The sequence below is a fragment of the Neocloeon triangulifer genome, unplaced genomic scaffold (genome assembly GCF_031216515.1).
Source record: "Neocloeon triangulifer isolate White Clay Creek 2 clone unplaced genomic scaffold, ASM3121651v1 ptg000004l, whole genome shotgun sequence".
NCBI classification, from domain to species: Eukaryota; Metazoa; Arthropoda; class Insecta; order Ephemeroptera; family Baetidae; genus Neocloeon; species Neocloeon triangulifer.
In genome coordinates this window covers 5,322,408-5,342,537 of record NW_026775547.1, presented here as the reverse complement: position 1 = coordinate 5,342,537, position 20,130 = coordinate 5,322,408, and the positions used below count along the sequence as shown (strand labels likewise).

At 35.6% G+C, this 20,130-nt stretch overlaps 1 protein-coding gene across 12 annotated transcripts in view; it reads right to left on the bottom strand.

The window, feature by feature from the left end:
• Nucleotides 1-773: 773 nt before the first annotated feature.
• The window catches only part of LOC132193660 (protein NDRG3), a 24,959-nt gene continuing 5,602 nt past the window's right edge, over nt 774-20,130 (bottom strand). Inside the window, exons 1-12 of one of the 12 annotated variants that reach the window (XR_009441474.1) lie at nt 12,563-12,723; nt 11,171-11,432; nt 9,730-9,777; nt 5,422-5,621; nt 5,248-5,368; nt 4,480-4,621; nt 4,275-4,421; nt 3,552-3,818; nt 3,407-3,491; nt 2,436-2,574; nt 1,915-1,965; nt 1,704-1,844 (exon numbers count right to left, since the gene is read on the bottom strand). Coding sequence is in view for 10 of the 12 variants with exons in the window: in XM_059614472.1 (XP_059470455.1) it covers nt 1,705-1,844; nt 2,533-2,574; nt 3,407-3,491; nt 3,552-3,818; nt 4,275-4,421; nt 4,480-4,621; nt 5,248-5,368; nt 5,422-5,621; nt 9,730-9,777; nt 11,171-11,421 (1,443 nt within the window). In the remaining 2 variants the exon portion in view is untranslated. Of the gene's footprint in view, nt 1,845-1,914; nt 1,966-2,435; nt 2,575-3,406; nt 3,492-3,551; nt 3,819-4,274; nt 4,422-4,479; nt 4,622-5,247; nt 5,369-5,421; nt 5,622-9,729; nt 9,778-11,170; nt 11,433-12,562; nt 12,724-13,780; nt 13,965-17,010; nt 17,122-17,290; nt 17,436-20,130 lie in introns of those variants that run through there. The other 11 variants (XM_059614477.1, XM_059614472.1, XR_009441475.1 and 8 more) reach the window with 11 other exon arrangements.

The window sequence follows — 20,130 nt, the reverse complement described above, 5'->3', positions numbered from 1 at the left end:
TTTCGCAATTTCATAACCAATTCATTATTTTGTATTTGTATTATCCATCAACGACTACGCCCGTATGGGAAAAGACAAAACGTGACTTTATAATACGTCTTTAAAATTAATGAATTTAAAAAAATATTAATTCAGTTTTAAATTTTTAAATAATTTAAATTTTAATTTGTATTTATTTTAAATATTGAACAATTGTACTCTGATGAGTTATATCCCACGCTTTATCTATAACTTCAAGATCTGAATATAATATATCGTAATATATTATCTATAATTTAATAAAAGTAAGATTAATTAATTAGATTTAAATAAAAATTTCATCATCTTACATCGAATAAGTTATTTTGATGGTACTTGTAAAAAAATTTCAAATTTCTTATGATCCCTGCTAATATTCCTTGCAAAAGAAGTATTATATCTGTCAATTTTCTTGTACATTAAAAAATTGTAATTTTAAAACATTTCAACTTAAAATTAATATATTATGAAAGAAACTGTTGCGTTCAGTTATTAATAATTTGAATGCTAGATCAGGTGGTAAAATGTGCCTGAAAATTTATACTTTGGCTTGATCGAAAAAAATAAATAAATGAATTACAGACATGACAAATTTGGATTATTTTAAAAATTTCAAAACTTTTCGTTAATTTCATGTTTATAAAAACATATTTTTAAATTTATAGATGGAAATTTAATCTAAACTGAACCAATCTTTTTTCTATTCAGGCTTTAGCGGGTTTTAGTATAAAAGGTAAATAGACAATGCAGTTGAATGGTTTGGTGGGTACTTTCAAATATATCTGTATAAATTTTTATTGTAACCAACACAGAATCAGTAACCAAGTCATATACACAAAATTAAAAATAAAGATACAATAATTAAGATGTTGCTGAAACATATTATTATTTCCAGAACGCCTTCTTACGAAATTAACATAAGCAATTCGATTTGGTGATTCGTTCCTCAGTGAGAGTTTGCACAATCTTACAAATGACACAAACTTGGCAACTAAACTTAAAGCTACGGCCATTATTTAGTTATTGAACAATGCAAAAGGAGTTATTGAATGTCAACGTTAAAATTAAATATGGGTGCATCCTACAAAATACACGTCCACCTGACATGAATAATAATATTTTACTTTTTTATATATGCAAAATCCAGCTTCAGTTCTTTCCCAGTCGCCTACTTATCAATGTAACAACACTGCCTACGAACTACAAATTGTTTAATCTGGTATTGTGAAGACTCGGCCTATGTCTTTCTAAGGTCTATCACAAGAAAAGGCTTTGCTGTGGTTGGAACGAAAATGAAGAGACGGAGGTACAAAAGAGAAGTCATAACTAAATGCTCATTTACAATCGAGGCAGAAGCATTTCAAGACATTGACTAGAAGCAGTGTGTTTTCGTAATCAGCTTTTCCGCAGTGTTCATCGGCAACCCTTGCGCATTAGGTTCTCGAGGCAAAACCCAATTTATTTCGACAAATTATAATTGATACTATTTGCGCACCTATGCCGTTATTATTATTTTATAATCCTATCATCTTCGTTAACAATATTTAACTCACTATCCCCAATGGACCATCAGTGACATTGAGTAGGCCAACGGATTGTACAAAAACACAACATTTTTTCTTAGTGATTCAAAAAGCTGCTGCAAGTGCTCCTTCTGATGGTCTTGTTTGATGCGAGTGCACACGTCTAACAGACTGCGGCCTCTGAGATGGGATTTTCGGTGATATGGATATTAGCAACAGCACTGTCAATGCCATCCAGAGACACAGATGTGGTGGCTTGACGACAAGTCTTGGCCACTCTGCCCTTCCCGATTGTGTAGAGTCCTGCAAGAAAAGCAAACACTTCTTTAAAAACTCCATTGCATTTTGCACAGAGTACTGAGCCAAGTCTCACCATTTAATACTTAAAAAAACCACTAGCATGCATTCCTGAATCCAAATTATTCTAAAAAGAAAATAAATTTTATAAAATTAAAAGTGCGACATGAAATATAAATAGAAAGCAAAGATTGAAAAACACCAAACGCTCATAACAAACTTTACCATTTATTTAAATTTTGAGAGGAATGAAATATGGAAAATTTGAATGTAAGTGGATGGCTCATATTTGAAAAGAAAATGTGTGATATGTATAAACAAAGCATGCTATATGTTTTGTGTTATAAAGTGATTGTAAGTGAATACCTTAGTCCCCTTCGTGCCATTATTTCTATTACTCAAATGACAAAGATGAGGAACTACATTTTTGCAATTATGATAGAGCTGCACATGCCCACCATGAAGAGAGAAAAGAATAAGTTTTATGTTAATTTAAGATAAACAATTATGGAATTTTTAATTACGAGCAGGAAAAATGAACAAGAACACCAATAGAACACAGATAATTTAATATAGCAAATAAAATGAAGCACTTACTAATGAATGAAGTTCAACTGCTGATTGAACACTGACTGAGTGTGATTTGTGGAGGAATGGGGTATGAAGGTTTAATTGCTGCTGAGCGACAATTTACCTTCGACAGAGGCCGACGACAACTTCCTTGCAAGTCTCACAGCTTCAGAAAGCAAAACAGAAATCAAAGTTTAAGTCGCGGCCAAAACAAATTTTACAATAAAATATATAATGAATTGATTAATACAGCACATGCCTATTCCATTTTAGCTAGTTCGATCAATTATAGCTAACAATTTTTTTTCTTGTCATCATCTATTAATTAAAACAAAAAGACAATTTTTGACTAGCAAAATGTGGTCAAAAAATATTTACAAAATTTAAAAGAAGCATCAACTCCAGCACCATGATCAAAATTAATGGAAATAGAAAATAAATATCCGGGTTCAAGGACAGAATTTCCAACACACATAATATTGTAATATGGCAGAACATTAAAAATGATATATTTTCATGATATATTATGTAAATCCATGGAATAAATACAAAAGTGCATGAACAAGAGGAGTATTTGAAATATACATACCGCAAGAATTAATTCCTCATGAACCAGTGTAAAACAAATAAAACAGTTTGGCAAAAGCATTTTTGATAATGATTGCTGTCGTTGCATTTAATTATGTGTGTGCCTCTCAAAATCATAGTAACAAACAAACAGAACTCTGCCTTGCCCCAATTGAGAATAGTGAAAACGCCGTGAATGCTGTTCTTGAGATGCATTAAATCAAATAATAAATTATAACGGTGGTCCATTTTAAATCGGAACTCTCCGAAGTTTAGCGCAAAGCCAAGAATGTTTAACTTCTTAATATCTCTCATATCTCAAAACGAATCAGACGCATAATTCTTACTAATCACTACTGTACAGTGTGGATTTAAAAGATTTTCAAAGACATTTAACTCTGATCACTCCTACTGTGGAGTGGCGCACTTACCATAGCCTTGGCCTTGCAGAAACAGGCGGAAAGCCTCGCTTACTTTGCCAGGCTGCTCCTCCAAAACCATGCCACAGTCCTGAATCTAAAAATATTTTCACAGGTGTAAGTCACAAGAAAACCACTATGAAATGATGTAAAAAACCTTCATCCAAGTCGAGTTGGTGGGATCGAGACGACCATTCAGGGTGACCGTGTCATCAATATGCGGACTGAATGCTCCAGTGATGTTCATGACAGACATTTTCAGGGTATTGTCACTCTTCTTGCCAGGGTCAGTCTCTCGAGAAATGCTCAGGTCAGAACGACGAATGTAGCTATCAAGGAAGAGGGCCAAGTTTGTGGGTTGCACATGCCTCTCGAAGTACTCTTTGTACACCTCAACCAGGTCGTGGTTGCGGTCCTCAGTGCCCTATGAATATAATTTTAAATTAATCTTTGATTTATCTACAATTTTATTATTGTTATTTAATTTTCCATTTAGTACAATGGAGAATGGTAAATATTTAAATTAAACATCCTTCCAAGATAGCATTGCTTTTAAATAATACAGTTGTACAGTGAAGATAACATTCCCCAACAAATTTTTGATTTTAATTTTAGCCTCATTTTCATGATCACCCCAAAATTCTGACCTGAAAAAGCTTTTTGATATTTGCAAGTAGTCAAAGGGGGAATTAAAATAGTTATCGCGGGATGGCGCCAACATTTTTTAAATTTAACCTCTTTGGATATATTCCAGGAGATTTTTTAATTCCGGGAGATTGAAGTCTATTGAATCTCCCTGAATAATATAATATTGGCATTAATTGAATAACATATATGTATGCATTTTTGGGTAAAACATTAAGATCATTAAAACAAATACCTTTCCAAAGTGGTGCCACATGAGATAGTCACGAACGCCTTCGGTCATTCCCTGTAAACGCAGATTCCTCGAGTTCATCTTCTGATAACCCCACTCGATCCAGCCTGCTTGGGTTGAAGCGCAATTGATCAGGCACAAACACTCCACCTGCACAAAAATTATGATTTGCTATTACTTCATATGGTTTCCAACTAAAAATAATAACCTTGTTGGGGTGGTTGAGAGCAAACCTAGCCAAAATATTAGCTCCAGCACCCACTCCAAAACCAATGATGCTTTTGAGATTGTAGTGGGCCATCACAATGTTGAGCATGTCGGCGAGTTCATCCATGGTTGGGTAGATGTAGCTATGAATAACAAATATTATTAATAATTATTTCAAAATATCAATATTTTTTGCTCCAATTTATTACTAAATTTTCTAAGTAAACATTTAAAGTAGGCTAGTCTGTCAAGATTGTAAATAGCTTTATAGCCAATCAGTTGAGATTAATAGCCCTTTATAACTGATAACTTTACAGGCTGGCCTATCAAGAAACTGAGAAAATGATGACTTCACCCATCGAGTTCCCGGAACAATATTCATCATTTAAAAAATTAAGCGGAAAGAACACCTCTACAGATTAAATAGAAGTTTAAACGTCAATTTTATGACTCTCATTGACTCATGCTATGTTAGTAAGCAATTAGCATCTCAGAGTTGTTTTGAATAAATCCAGTCCGTTCTCTTAGCATTACTAACAGGTCACATGCATCTAGAACCCCTGCTGTATAGTTGTTGAGTGTAAACGGCACTTAAACTGCGACGCAGTTGTCACTTCCTTATCACTTATTTCAAAAAGGATATACATGTGAATCGGCTAGCAGAGGTGCGGTTTACCTCACAAGCTAGATTTTCTCCCAACTTTAGAATTACTAAAAAATCCAATAGAAGCAAAAATAAATTTTCCCTATGCCAAAACTTAAAACTTACTCTTCGGGTAAAGCAGGGGCTCCTTCTTCCTGTCCGGGGGCATTGACGTGGTACACACAGAAGTTCTCCAGCAAAGCCCTCATGTCAATGTAGTTGAAAAATGCTTGAAAATTGGCAATGTCTGAAAAAAGGGGAAAAAATCAGTCGACTGGAATAAAATAAAATTAAAATTACAGTTGAGGCCAATGTCGTGGAAGGTCATAATTGCGGGTTTGCGTCGGTCACCCTGGATGGCGACCAGAATGGATCCCTTCTCGGTCATGACCTGTTCCTCCGTGGTGTTGGTTTCATCTCTTGAGAGGGTGCGTGCAGTAGGGAACTGCAACTGGATGTTCTTGAGTTCAATGTCGTCCATGCTGTCGCTAGGCATTGTGCTGTAACAGGGAGCAAGGACTTGCTGTTAAAATCTGGTTTTACAAATTCAGACAAACTCCAGTAATACTTAATCTTGCTTGATCGTCTCGTCTGCGAATCATGGAATGGGAAACACTCAATTTAAAATGGGTCAAGTCTGCTGGCGTCAAATAGCCATAGCTTGTTCAGACAAGCTCGAGTGGATGTAAGGGTGGCTGGGGGATGTAGGAAGCGAATCATATATGTACTTTTACACAAGAGGGCTTAAAATGGGTAGCGCAGCAACAGATGCCGAAAGGGGTAGCCAGGAGCAGCTTTTGGCACAGAGAGCAAGTTGCTCGTCTGCATAAAAATTGGCAACTTATGAAAGAACTTTTAAATTTCGCTTGTTTATTAGGACGGCCCACCCGAGTGCAAAATTTCATGCTCTAACCCATTTTAAGTTGATAAAGAATTACTCTAGAATATTCGCAGAGCAAAGATATAAACAAAAGGCACATTTAGGTCAGATAATTTATTGCTCAATGAAAAACAAAGCCAGTATTTTTCACCATTATTTTTGGAGCAAAAATTTCCCAACAAATTAATTTTTTTTTTGCGGATATTTGTACACATTTCTAGCGATAAATCTAAATACTTTCCTACGGTCCAGCAGAGGCATTTTGCTTTCCAAATGCTCCTTTTTTCTAGAAGCGTGTGTCGAGCTCATTATTACATTCGGTGTTTTCGTGTGAAAGACTCGAAAGCGACTGGTGTGTGGCACAAACCGGAATTATGTATATTTGTACATTAAGACACATTCTAGAAATACATCGGAGGCAAATAAGCCAATGGCCGTGCAGGGCAAAGTTCCAACAGAAATTAATTAATTTAAGTGATATCATTTTATTTAATATTTTCGCTTACACTATGTAAGCACACTCATGGTATGCTCACAAAATGCAAATATTTAATCTGTTGTTACTTTGTTTGTGTGTCTCTTGCACAGAAGGTTGTGTGCTGCAGTGTCGCCTGCTAATAAGGAGAAAGTAGTGTGCATCGCGTTAGTTACTCCAGTATTGCGCAACCAGGTCAATGGTCACTGTCTGATCAACCTTCAAACAGAGGCAGAGCGTGACATACCTTCTTTCAGTTGGTTTCCAACTCAACCAACCGTATAATTCTCTAATGACAGCGAGTGACAAAAAGAGTAAAAAAAAATGCTTTTAAAAAGAACTTTGAATAAGAAATACTGCCAGCATTTTACTTCGATGGATGCTATTTTTTGTCTGCAAACTATTAAATTTCCATTAGAGTAAATAGAGCAACCGGCTGCTCCAATTTCATGGAAACGATCAAATTATCGATTAGAAACGTTTTGTCCTGTGCTTTATCAGACAGCAGCCGGCGGCGGCTGCTCATTTAAGATTTTTTTGGGCGGATGCCAGAAAATTACTAAACAGTTTGTGAGTAAACTAATGGTGTGCTGAGAGTAGAAAATGAAACAAAAATTGTGAGACGTTCATTTGTTAAATCGATTTTTGTTATCCGCGTGCTCGGTTTTAATTAACAATGTCACGCAAGCTGGAGTCAATATTCGGCGCTTGAACGGCTTCTTGCGCGGATTGGCACTAAGTCGAGTTGCTTCGGATTCTGCGACGCACTTTTCATCACGTGTGTACGTCTATCATTAATTTATAGAGCTCCTTCAATTAAATTAATAAACTTCGGTTCATGAATATAACAATCTAAAACTAGTTTCCGTCTCAAGGACCAGAATATTGAAATATTCAAGGATTATGTACACAAGAAGCCTGTCAAGGTGTATTTCATTGAGACTATGTTGTTTAACTTCAACATTTGTATGATTTGGAATTATATAAGAAAAGGCTGGAAAGGGCAACAGACTTGCATTAGATTCACAGCGCCCTTGTGTGTAAAAAAATATAAAACAAATGAAACTGTAAACAAAGAAAGAAAGAAAAAATAAAGTCTGTTGAAAATGCTCAAGAAAGCTGCAGCCTACACTGAAAAATTTATTATTCTGTAATTACACACCAGCAGAATGAAAATGAAGTCTAAAAAAGTGGCCAAGGAAAAGAATAGAAAAATTAAAATATTATTTGAAAAAAAAAATAAGAATAAAAACAAGATCCCAAATGGTATCTATTCTGGCGTCTGCTGGCAATATTAAGAATTATTGGGGGAGAACTTTCTGGAAAAATGTAGGAATTTATAATAGAAAATCCGAAACAAAAATTTGAATATTAATTTTCCATGATTTTTTTTTTTATTGTAAATAAAAATAACTGGTAACATCTGAATAGTCTCCATTTTCAAATCGATCCAGTTGCAATCTTTTTTTTTTATTTCTGTCTGAATTAATATTTCGCCCGCGTCATCGAATTATGCGCAGCCGGCTTTCGACGGCGGACGTGCCTTATTGCGCCAGACATGGCAGCACCTGAATCCACACACATTCACGAATATCGTGATGTCTGTGAGGCCTGCACCCCGGCACCCTCCCGCCCGACCTACTGAGCCACCCACCCACGTCTTGTATATCGATCAGCTGCAGCATTACTGCGGCTCGCTCACGATATTCCGCCGACCTCTTTCCACACCCAGCGTGTACGAATCGAGCAGCGCCGGCCGGCCGGTGTGCCGCAATTTTTCGCCCTGCTTAATGTGGGGTTAAATTGTTTTCGGGCTTGTTTGCGTCCGCTGATGGACGGAAGACGCAATCGACAGCCCCTTTCGGAAATGAGATGCGACGCAATATGAATCGACAAACGAGAATCGCCCGCAGCAATCAATGATTCACGAAGGCGACGACGACGTCAACCTCGCTATGCGGCGTTTTCTACGCCTTTTATTTGATAGAATTTTTCTTTGACCAAAGACCAAAGAGTGCGAAAATGAATAAAAAATATTTCTTAAAGAATAAATCAAAATAATTTAAAATTTCCCACTTACAAAACTGCTTAATTTTTTTTTTTTAAACTTTAATTAAAAAATTGTTTATTCATGCAGGAAAAACCTACAGTTAAAGCTACACTAAAATCATGCTCTGCTATTATATAACATTGCAATTAATTACACAACGTCCAACACACACACATAATTTGTTCAAATTTCAGTCGCCAATAAGGTAATTGGTTTGCCTCATGTCGCACACCCAAATGTGCTATCATATTATTCTAACCTTTCGCATACCGCGAGCGTGTTTGCTGTGATAAGAAGTGCAAACTGTAAACATTAAGAAACCTAATGCCACTCGAAACCGCGTCTGCAGTGGAACGAGAAATACGAGACGCCACTTGAATAATTTTTACTAGATGGTTTCTTGGCTGGGCCCATATGTGAGAAATTGTGCTTCACACCGGGAATGAAATTGTTAATTCATAGAAAAATTAAAAAATATTGCGTCACCAGGCTCTTGGAAAGCCTGGCAAAAGCGAAGTGAAAATAAAAACATAATTTGTGGAGAATATGTGCGAAAATTTATTTGTTGCTAGAAATCAAAATAAATGAGTTAGTGATAAGCAAGAAAGAGTTATTTTTGTGATGAAAATGAGTGAAGGTTTTGTAATTGTTTCGAATGACTTTGGAATTTAAATTGAATTGAGAAGAATAATTCGCAAAAGGCTAAGATTTGCTAGTTCCGTAGCGAATCTCGGACGATGCCATCGATAAAAAATGACACAAAAACAAAAGGGATGTGGTAAACTGAATTGTCCTCTTTACGAGGGAAACAATAAAGCTTTCGTGAAACAAAAGCGTTTAGCCGCTCAGTCAGTTATATAGGCGAAAAGGGGTCGATAATTTCTAGCAAGTGGTGCGGCCGAATGACGCAAAACAGGAGAGGACCATCGGGTGAGTTCATTTGTCAGATTAGAGCGCGACCTCTAAAAAAAGAGTGTGGCCAAGAAAGACCACAACAGTAGTTGTCCCGCCAGGTAATTAGTGATAATCTTCAGAATATACAAAGCAAGAAGTCTTGTTGGCACAAAAAATATTTCCCAGCGCGGCAGACAATTCAGTTTGGCCTTTTCGAATTCGAGGAGAATGAATGAGAGACAGAACAGTGCATCCAACCACCTTAAGAGTGCCCGTTTTGAGACGTGCTTCTTTTCGGTTATGTCTTACCCCAAGAGGGCAGTCTCTTCGGCTGAGCTGGGCATCCTTCTGCTATCCCTAGAATGAAAGTCGTCTTTTCAAAGGACTGTTTTTCTGTACACAGTGTGTGAGTGTGTTTCGTGATGCATAGGTTTTGAACGCAATTACCCCGAGTAAGATCATTATTTTTTTTCATTGGAAATTCTAATTACACATCAAGTAATAATAAGAAGTGCAAATTTCAAGCATTTGGTGTTTCAAGAGACACTAGCATGCATAATTATAATCATTCACTGTCAAACTAGACTGAAGGTGCAATAGAAGCGGTATAGAAACATCAATCGTCTACAACTTTTACAGAGATATCAACCTTATAATAATAATATGTAATCACGGATTCAAGGAGGGACAGCAAAACGAGATTTCAAAGGTTTCTGACTGATAATTAAGTCAAAATAAGTAAACAATAAGGAAGTTATTTAACACTTATCTGGATTGATAGTAGGAATCAATAAAAGATAAAAAAAATGAATAAATATTAAATATTGACTGATTGCTTATTTCAAAATTATAAAAAAAACATGTTTTCTTTTTGAAATTTATTTAAAAAAATTCATTAACCATGATCCTACTTGATCATAAAAATTAATACTGATGTTTGAATAGAACCTTGGCTTTTCCTTGATGTTATTTTAATCATTCATTGTTATCGACTAATTATTAGAAAAAAAATATATATTATCCATCGCTAATGTGTTTGATACATTACTGTAAATTAGACTCAAAATCCAATTTGCAGTTTTCAAAACATAATAATAATAAAAATATTGACTTCTTTTAAATTTATTAGTATGAATGTGTGTTTTTTAGTTAAGATTTGTGTCGTGTTTGTGTTGTTAAGTGTATTCCAGTTACCGTTTTGATTTTTCAAAAGAATTATAACGTGGATTCAGAAACTGAGTGAGAAAACCAATGCTACTTTTGAATGGAAATTTTAATTCTTTTCAAAACATTAAATTTCTGTTTCCAAAATAATTTATTTTTACACTTAAAACTAAAAAATTAAGACTTTTTGAGTGGAAATTTTAATTCGTTATCCAAGCATTGCTTTTCTCGCTCAGTTTCTGAATCCACGTTTAAATTTCTTTTGAAAAATATTAACTTATTATTTACAATCTGAAACAGAACTAAAAACAGTATTTAATGGACAATTTAGCTATTTTTTCTCAAAATTTTTTAAAAATAATATGGCAATAATAAATTGCTAAAAAAAAACTTTTTTAAGGAAGAGCCAAAATTAAATTTAGATAATGAATATTCAACCCTGAATTCACAAATTAGGAGTTTTCCAAGTTTGAGACTAAAAAAAAAGAAAAATTGGGTGCCCTTCTTGAAGAGTTGGACTCTGGTGTCAAGAGTGAGGTTGTTTGGAGAGGGTGTCGGAGTTTGGAGTGTGTGTGTTTTTTTTTACCTGCTGGTGATAATGGGCGTGGGCTCGTCGGCGTGCAGACTGACCGTGTCGAGGGAGTTGGAGTGGCGCGCCCGAGCCCCCGGTCCACCCCCGATGCTGTTCAGTATGCCGGAGCCGCCTTTGAAATTGTGCTGGAAGGCCTTCTTCATCGAGTCCAGCACATTGAACTTGTCGGGGGCGGCCGAGGTCGTCGTCGACTTGTACACGTCCTCGGACAGAGAGCTGTACGAAGCTCCTAGGCCTGCGGGCATCTTCGCTTATCCTAGGGGGGTGAATTTCAGCCAGGAATAAGCAAGCACAAAAACAAATGGATTTAAAATAATAAATGCCAAATTTCGCGGAAATGGAAAATAAACCATGCAGCATGCCACAAAATGCAACGTGCAGAAATTATGTATGCAAATAATGCAGCTCAGTCGGGGCAGGTTTGTTTAGATTTAGAAATTTAGAACGTTGAGTGACTAATATTTTGCAAAATAAGTTATTGGCCGATTGTGTTAGGGTTCTATCATAGTAATTGTAAATATTCTTACGCAGTCAATTGCTTAATTATTTACAGGTTTAAACTTACTTTTTGCAATCGAGTTTTGGAGGGGGAAAAATCCAGAAAAACTGGAAAATATTATTACCTTTTGTTGATGTCTTCAAGTTTAAAACAAAAGGTACTAAAGGCAAAACTATCAACTATTGAAGTTTTTTTTAATTTAATTATTTTCATATCTTACGCAATTGTCACGTTAAATCAATTAAAAATAAAAATAAATTATAAACTCTAAAAATTAAAGTTCAAAATGAAAAACCCTTGGCGCTCCAAGTTCACAGACCTGGAATGAACCCAAGAATAGGCAGGCTGGTTGCGATATTGATCCAGTCGGTAAATAAACAGCGAAGACATTAATTCAAATTCCACCCTTGGGGTTCAACTTAATGCTCATGTCCCTAAACTTTACTAATTTATTCTCCTAAATGATTAATATGAATTTGAAAATTAAACAGTTCATTTGGAGTAAAATATAATATTATACTTGGAGGATTTGCACATCCTTTCGAGGAGGAGGAGAAGAAGTGAGTCACAATCCAGTTTGACAAGATAATCGTCTCTCTCATTAAATCGTAACTGCGAGAGAGGAAAAGGGAACAATTATTTTTAATTCGTATTTTCCGGGTCTGTCTCTGTAAAACCCATCGTGGCCAGATGAAAAAAAGTTGAAATTTCCTTCAAAAAGCCCCGGATCGTCAAAAAAATTATTGCGAACCTACGTGAGTCTAACAAATATAGAGTGAGAGACGAGTTTGGTCAAAAACACACGTTTGTGACCTGGATCGATTGCATTTTGAAAGCTGCGTGATTTCGCGTGATTCGGGCCGTGAGGGTGCGACCTGAGTTCTCACCTTTCCAAGGTCTGCGGTCACGAAGTGTAAGAGTGTGTCGTGCGAAGCACCAAACTAGTCCTTGTCAAAGAGTTAACTACCCAAAGAGTTGATAATTTTCTTCTCGCCTCCTCGCTCGTCCCGTGGCTCAATAGCAATGACGACATACGGAGAACCATTCGCGGATTCCCATTGGTCGGTGGGTACCACGTGACCCATTCGGGGTCCATATGACTTCGGTTTCAGCTATTATTTTGCAAGTTTAAAGTGATTTGGTTTTAATTTTGACATTTCAGAAGCAAAACTGATTTTTTAATTGATTTCATGCGTGAATTCTAGCGTGATTTCTTGCGTGAATTTCGCGGAAATTTAATAAAATTTAAATAAGGGGTCATTATTTTTGTTAGTGGTTCCTATGATGGCCGCTTGTGTCGCTAAATGCAGGAGAACGAGACACGGGAATAGTCGAGAAAAGCGGGCTGGTTGACATCTGCTGGGCTCTGGTTGAACTTGATAAAAGTGTATTGGAGGCAAAATATTGAGCCAATTTATGTGGATAAAGTGGGAACTAGAACTATTATAACTGTGAACTTTAAAAAAATTAAATTATTATTGTTCACCTATGGTTCAACTTTAGTTAAAATAATCAAATTAAATGATTTGTCAGGAAATATATATAAATTTAAAATTAGTTTTCATCATAAGTTAATTTTATAGCACTTATTGATTGATTAACTGGATTAACTTATCTTTATACTTTATACTAATAAATTCTAAAATAATTTTGGAAAATTTTCTTTTAGCAGTGAAAACCAGTAGTAATTGATAATCAAATTCCCATAAATCAAATATCCTTACCAGGTTGCCTTGATAAAATAGAAAAATTATTTTTACCTTTCACAAGTTTTGTTCTACTATTTTTTTTAAGGCCAACACAAAACTTGCAATAATTAATTAAAAAACATTTTTGTACAATATTGATGAAAGCCTGTCAGATTTCTCTCGTATACGAAAAGTTTTTAGTGCGCGAAAATTGCATTTTCATAATTTTCCCTATTTGCGTTGCATCGACGAATATCTAGCAGAGAAGCTGCTTTTTAATGCGAGATTGTGTTTATGCTGCATTGGTTTCAAGACAAGTATCGTACGTATATATATAAAAAATGGATCTCGGGGAACACAATAAACAACATCACGTGGCATTGCGTTTCAAAATAAAGTTTCCGGGAGAATACTCACGTTTCCATGCTTTCTTCACACGTCGTCCTCTCTCAGTCTTGGATCTCACTCGCGAGCCCTAATTTTATTGTGCCAAACCACACTCAATTAAGCTCCCTGTCGGGACCTAGACCGCGAATTAGTGAACGCAGCTGGCCGAATTTTTCGCTTGCGTTAGTTGCGAAAGTGGTGAGACCAAGCCAGCCGCTTGAGATGAAACTAGTATGGCGGAGATTTATCGATCCCTCTCGCCGAAACGAGGGATGCTGCGAGCGAGGGTGCAAAATACGCATGGGCACAACCATTCACAAAATCAAGTGGCTCCCGCGTTTTGAAAGTCAAAACAATAATAATTGTGAAATTCATATCACAATCAAACTGTCAGTTTCGAGTGGCATAAAATGATAAAATAAATTATTCATCTTTTTTCGATGCTTAAATTAAGTAGTTTCAGGAGCGATTTTCTGCTGCGTGGAATTTTAATTTTTATTTCGTTCAAAGTTCGGAATTGAAATCGTATCTCTTAATCAAAATTTTTTATCGCATATTTTTAATAACAAATCTTAAATCCCTCCGACTTACGATACACCCTTTGATAATGAATGCACTTTGAAATTTGAAATATCATTATTTTTAACTGCGCATCGCAAATTATTTTTTAAAATATTGAAAAATGATCATATTTGTCAGTCACAAATTACCATAAAGATTTTTATAATATGCTTGTAAAAATCTATTTTTTTTGCACCTGTGCAGCACGGAAATCAAGAGTTTTATTAAAATTACTCTTACTTAAAAAAAAAAAATTAATAAAAATACATTTTGTTACTAATGTGACGAACAAGAAGAATGGCGAGTTATTCAATTTTTTGAAAGCATAATCAATTTCCATCTCAGTTTCATAATTTCCAACATTTAGCTTTCCTCCTTACATACTTCAGAGCTTTGCATACAGTTTAGGCAATATGTGCTCTTGAGAGAGTTTCAGCGCCGTGTTGACCTTTAATACATGCTTTTGTACAATTAAGGCGTTGTACAAACAAAATTTGAAAGTGCTTGGTCTAATAATCGAATTGGAGCAAAAACACGCTACTTAAGTTGCTGGAAAGTACAATCGCACACCCAGCGAAATGAAATTATGTGTGCAAATAACACTTCCCCAGAAGAAGTTCCAATCTTCTCGTTTGTAGAGGAACAGAAGAGCGCCCCTATTATGAGACTCAGAGATAGGATTGATTTTTTTGTGTAGCTTGTTCAAGAGAAGAAATTTTCCTACAACAAGCATACCTTTTTCTCTCCGTCATGGAATTAATTACTATGCAATAAAAAGCAGCCAGCCTAATTAGCATACATGGAATAAGTTTGATTCAATGAGCTCACTGGTGCAGATGAGATTTTTTGCAGTCTACTCGATATGGAGGGTGAATTTCTATTGTCCTCATACAAGCTCATTTGCACATTAATTAGACAAGATGTATGAATTATTTTATTTCAGATTTATTTTGAAGGTAAGAACTGAACTAAAATCCATCCTTTCTCTCTCTCCTGTCAGCAGAAAACGAGAAAATCCATAATTCGGCTGTGTATTTATTTACACTGGTGCTGCCCTCGCGCACCTTGCACACTTCCCAAGCCGGGATTATGATTTTCCTTACTTTTTTTTGTCACACACGTGTCTGCGCTTCTTTATTGTGAAGGCACACATGCGTTGCCATAAAAGGGCGCGCCTTCAGTGATAAATTGACCAAAATGCGAAAGTTCGTAAAGGAATAAAAAGAGACAATCCACCTGCATCGTGTCTTACTTATTTTCCCAGCCTTTTCAGATATTATGCATGAACTTTTCCTCTTGGCCGAATTACACCTCGGAGGTGTGTAAAATTGCTCTGAATTATTCATCAAGTCTGCGGGATTTCTGTGTGTGCGAACGGAGCCCCAATGCCGAAACTTTGCGTTTCTTTTTATTATGCCATACCACACGACCCTGATAACACTGATGACGGCTTACTTGATCTGATTTCCGCAAAGGGGAAAGAAAACTTTTCGTTATGTACGTGTAAGCAGAAAAGTTGAAAAGCAAATCGAATTTGAGGAAAAGGCTTTTCTTGAGTTTTACGTCCAGTGTAAATGCCTATTTTTTAATGCAAATATATATTTTAATACAAAAAAATTCATCATAATAATTCAAATCATTCATTGCAAGTGCATCAAATTTTAACCTTATCTATTCAATTTTTCATTAATGAACAAAATGAGTGTTTTAAATGTGTTCATGCGATTAATTTTTTTTTTCAACTTTACTGGACATCCACTCACACAAATTCTGAATACTAATCATTGAAATTTTGATTGTCTGTTAATGATTTGATTTTTTTTTTTTAATATTATGATTATTTTGAAACTTTTTTTTGTGAATTTTAAAATTTACCTTTTTTTTTAACGAGATATTTTTCATTAGTCGCGCAGCTTAGACCATTCATTGTAAATAGAATTTTTCAGTGCAAATATTCAATTCTGCGCTTTAAATGCTTTGGAGTTGCACCACGTCAAGCGGTAAAAAAATAATTAGTCCCTCGACACTCGAGCCAATCCCAAGTTGAACGTATATTTCTGTTCCTGCGTCTTTTACTTTTATAGCCTGGGTTAGATGCAAAAAACGCTTTGCCTTTTTCTAACTATTTTGCGGCTAGAGAGCGGCTGCAAGTCTTTTTTATTGTTGATTCAACGACAAATAAAGGAAGCACGGGGACATGTAATATTCAAATACACTGCGAAGCTTGTTCCCGCCCGCAGCGGCATCATCATCGCCGGGTCGGTGCCGTATTTTCGAAGAAAAATGTAAACGCCCGCGTGGCGCCGAGAGATGCTGGCGTTAAATTTTAGTGCACAAATTCATAATTTAGTTCGTTTTTCGCAAGCCCTGCGAGTATAGAACAGAGGAAATTTTACCTGGGCAATCCGCTTTCAAAGAATGAGAGAGCAAAAAAAAATAATCTGGGCTCTTCTCTGAGGAGTTTTGGTAATTAGCGCCTTACATATTCAAAAGAAGCTAAAATCCTTGAATTTTTTAAGGTCGTGGAGAGAGCAGGGAAAAACTTTGTCCGCGGGGAATTCCACTCGTTTTGATCCGAGTTAGAGCAATAAAAATAATGAGCGAGAAAAAGGAAATTTTTATATTACAGCACGTGTTGGTCAAAACTGATTCTAAAAAAAAAAATGAGATAAAATTGTAATTTTTTTTTCATTACTCACCGTTGCTTAACAGGTGGGCAGTCCTCCATGGCCAAAATACTACTGGACGAGTTGGTCACCAAAGACGAAACTGACTGGTGCTGATGTGCGAGTCCAAGCATAGTGGAAGACCTTGAATTAATTAAACACCCAATAAAAAAAACGTGACTGATAACGGCGGATCAACCAATGGGATGATCACCGATGAAAATGGGGTCTGTCAGATAATAATTTAATTGTGATTCGCAGCCTCAAAAGTTCTGATAAAAATAAGATTGATCGCAAAAATTATGCGCGTTACTATAGGAATAGCGGATGGAACTATCGGAGCGGCAACCTGCAGCGTCGATTAGCGAAAACTAATGGTACCAAACGAGCCAACTTCGTAATTGAGAGTGTGTGATTGAGCACGCACTGAAATTCCTTTGCTTTCTTTCGCCACTGGTGTTTATTATGGAATGACTGCTGGGGAGCCAAGGGCCACCGCACTGGCACATTATCGTCACAATAAAGCTCCTCCATGACATAGCCTACTAAAAAGGTAAAGAGAGGTGCCCATTCATTTATAAGTGCTGAGCGTTTGTTTGCCAATCAAGCCAGTGTCGCAACTTGGCAAACGAAGGTGTGAAGAATTCCAAGTTTCCAAAATTTGTTAAACAAATTTAGAGGATGGGAATGGAAAGGTTAAAGTAAAATTTTATAAGGATACCTTTTTAAAAGTTGAGAATTGAGAAATAAACGCGTACGAACGTTTATTTAAGATAGCCATGATTTTTTTTAAACTTTTATAAATATTTAGTTAAGAACTTAGACTGAAGAAAAGTGTCGCTTTGATTTTTATAATTAATTCAAACTTTCATTCTGTTCCCAAAATATCTTGCAACGAGATTGTGAACCGTTAATTATTTTATGAAAAAAATTTAATTTTGTAGATTTCTGGACTATTTTGACTTTTGAGTTTATATTGTTGAGTGTAACACTTATGTTAAGCAGAATTTTTGTTTTCACCCTGATCGAGAAATACTTAAATCTGAAGATTTTTAAATTTAAAATTTACATTTCCAGCATTGTACATGTACATAAATTTCCGACTCCTGATTTCGGCATTTATTTGTATGCTTGTACTTTTTTATGTTGATGCATGATTCCGCTTTTTTTTGTACAGTGTACTTTTTTGCGTTGTATGCACTATGAATGGAGAATAAATAAATAAATAATAATAAATAAATAAAATATTCTCCGAGACTCAAAATGTAGCTTGTAGAGCTCATGGTGATAAGTATTTTTATTTAAACAGTATTCATTTCACTTTTACTGCTCAATTGCAGAATTGTCCTTTCATGCACATCAATAAGGTACTCTTCAAATTAATCAATTCCAATTCAACTGCACGTTTCACTGCGGCCAAGTTTTAATTATCTTGCTGCGTTTCGCGGCACGGGTGCAAAAAAGGACCTGCAAACTGTTACTCATTCACAGCCCATGCAATTATACAAGGAGTGCACAAGACTTTTCTATACAGCTTGCGTACAAGAGAGTTGCAAAATTTAATGACGCCCTGCGCCTCTTGCCGAGCATTATTTGAGAGGATTTTCAGCAACCTCTCAAAAGAAAATATAATATATTTATGTGTATGGCGAGGGGAGAAATGTGTCTCATTCAGAATTTGCAATGCGAGAGAGCAACAAACGTCACATCATCCAGTAAAATCATCTCTGCTGACGAACTGAAGAGAATGACGACGATGTCTTGATTTTCACCGTAATTGCGAAATAATGAGCGAAATGATTATGACATCTCCACACGACGACGTAAATTTCACTTCATATAAACACATATGTGGAGCTGTGCGCATTTCTTTGGAATATAAAATTAATTTAAAAGGCATCATATAAGAATAAGAACATAGATTGAAAAGAAAGGAAGAAAGGCGGATTCAGGTGAATTTTAGTAATAAAAAAAAATCGAATTGAATGACGTACATAATTTAAGAAAATTAGTTGCTAATAAGATGGTTAATAATTGCTTGTTTTTTGTTTTTTTCAATTTATCATTGTATTTCACAAAAATGAATTAATATCTCCTTCCTCACCGTTTTGATTTTGAAAGTATGAAATTTCAAAGCAAAAATAGAAAAGGAATTTTTCCATATTGAAAATAAGCAAATTTGGGTTACATGCCTCCTATCTTGTTTCTAACTTTCTTGGAAATTAATAATAAGGTTTGTTTACCTGAAACGCTGTTCTCTAGAGGGAAAATATTTCATTTTTATCAAGCCCTTTGTTTGCACCGCGTGATGGAAATGCGCACATCTTGTAAAATCATCACCCTTTTGCAGAAAGTAGGTTAGAAGTTATTTATCTCTGCGCGAAATTTTTTAACAAACTGATGGGAGTATTTTTATCCAAAAATAAGAGCATTTTGGTAGATATAGACGATTCCAATTTAAAATGAAAAGGATGCTCTTTTCCGAGGCGCTTCTGCGGCTTCTCTTTTACAAGTAAGTTCATGTATGACCGAATATATATGGTCCACGCGTGTGCTCGAGAACATATCTCACGGGACGTGAGTTTTCCTCACCATCTGCGTCACTTCTTGCAGAAAACGAATCCGAAAGAGCACATAAATGCATAAATCATGAGGTAATATTTCCGCCACTTTCCCACATCACACATAAGCTTCCTTTTCTTTCTCGCATTTTCCAGCATTACATTTCCTCTCAAAAACAATTTATCAAGTAAATAAATATAAACATAAAAAAAATGTGAGAATTTTAATCTTCATTGTGCGATTGTTTTCCGTTCCCTTTCTGCGAAATGGGGATTTTTCAAAGCTCTCTTTTGATTCCTATACAATCAAATTTCCACCAAGGGATACTTGAGAGATTGCTAATTTTGTTTTAAGCCATTGCAATCGCTCGCGATCACGTTTTCTGGCCCATCCGCGCCACTGTTGCAATAATGCTGGTATAGGAAAGGGGTGGGCGTTTTGGAAAACATGAGCACCAGCAAAATTATGTCAATATCAGGTTGAAAAAAATTAATATCTAAATTAATCTTTTTTTGACAATTTTTTTAGCAACAAGAAACGTTTAACTACTTTAACCACTTTAACTTTATTTTGATCTATATCAAATTTTCA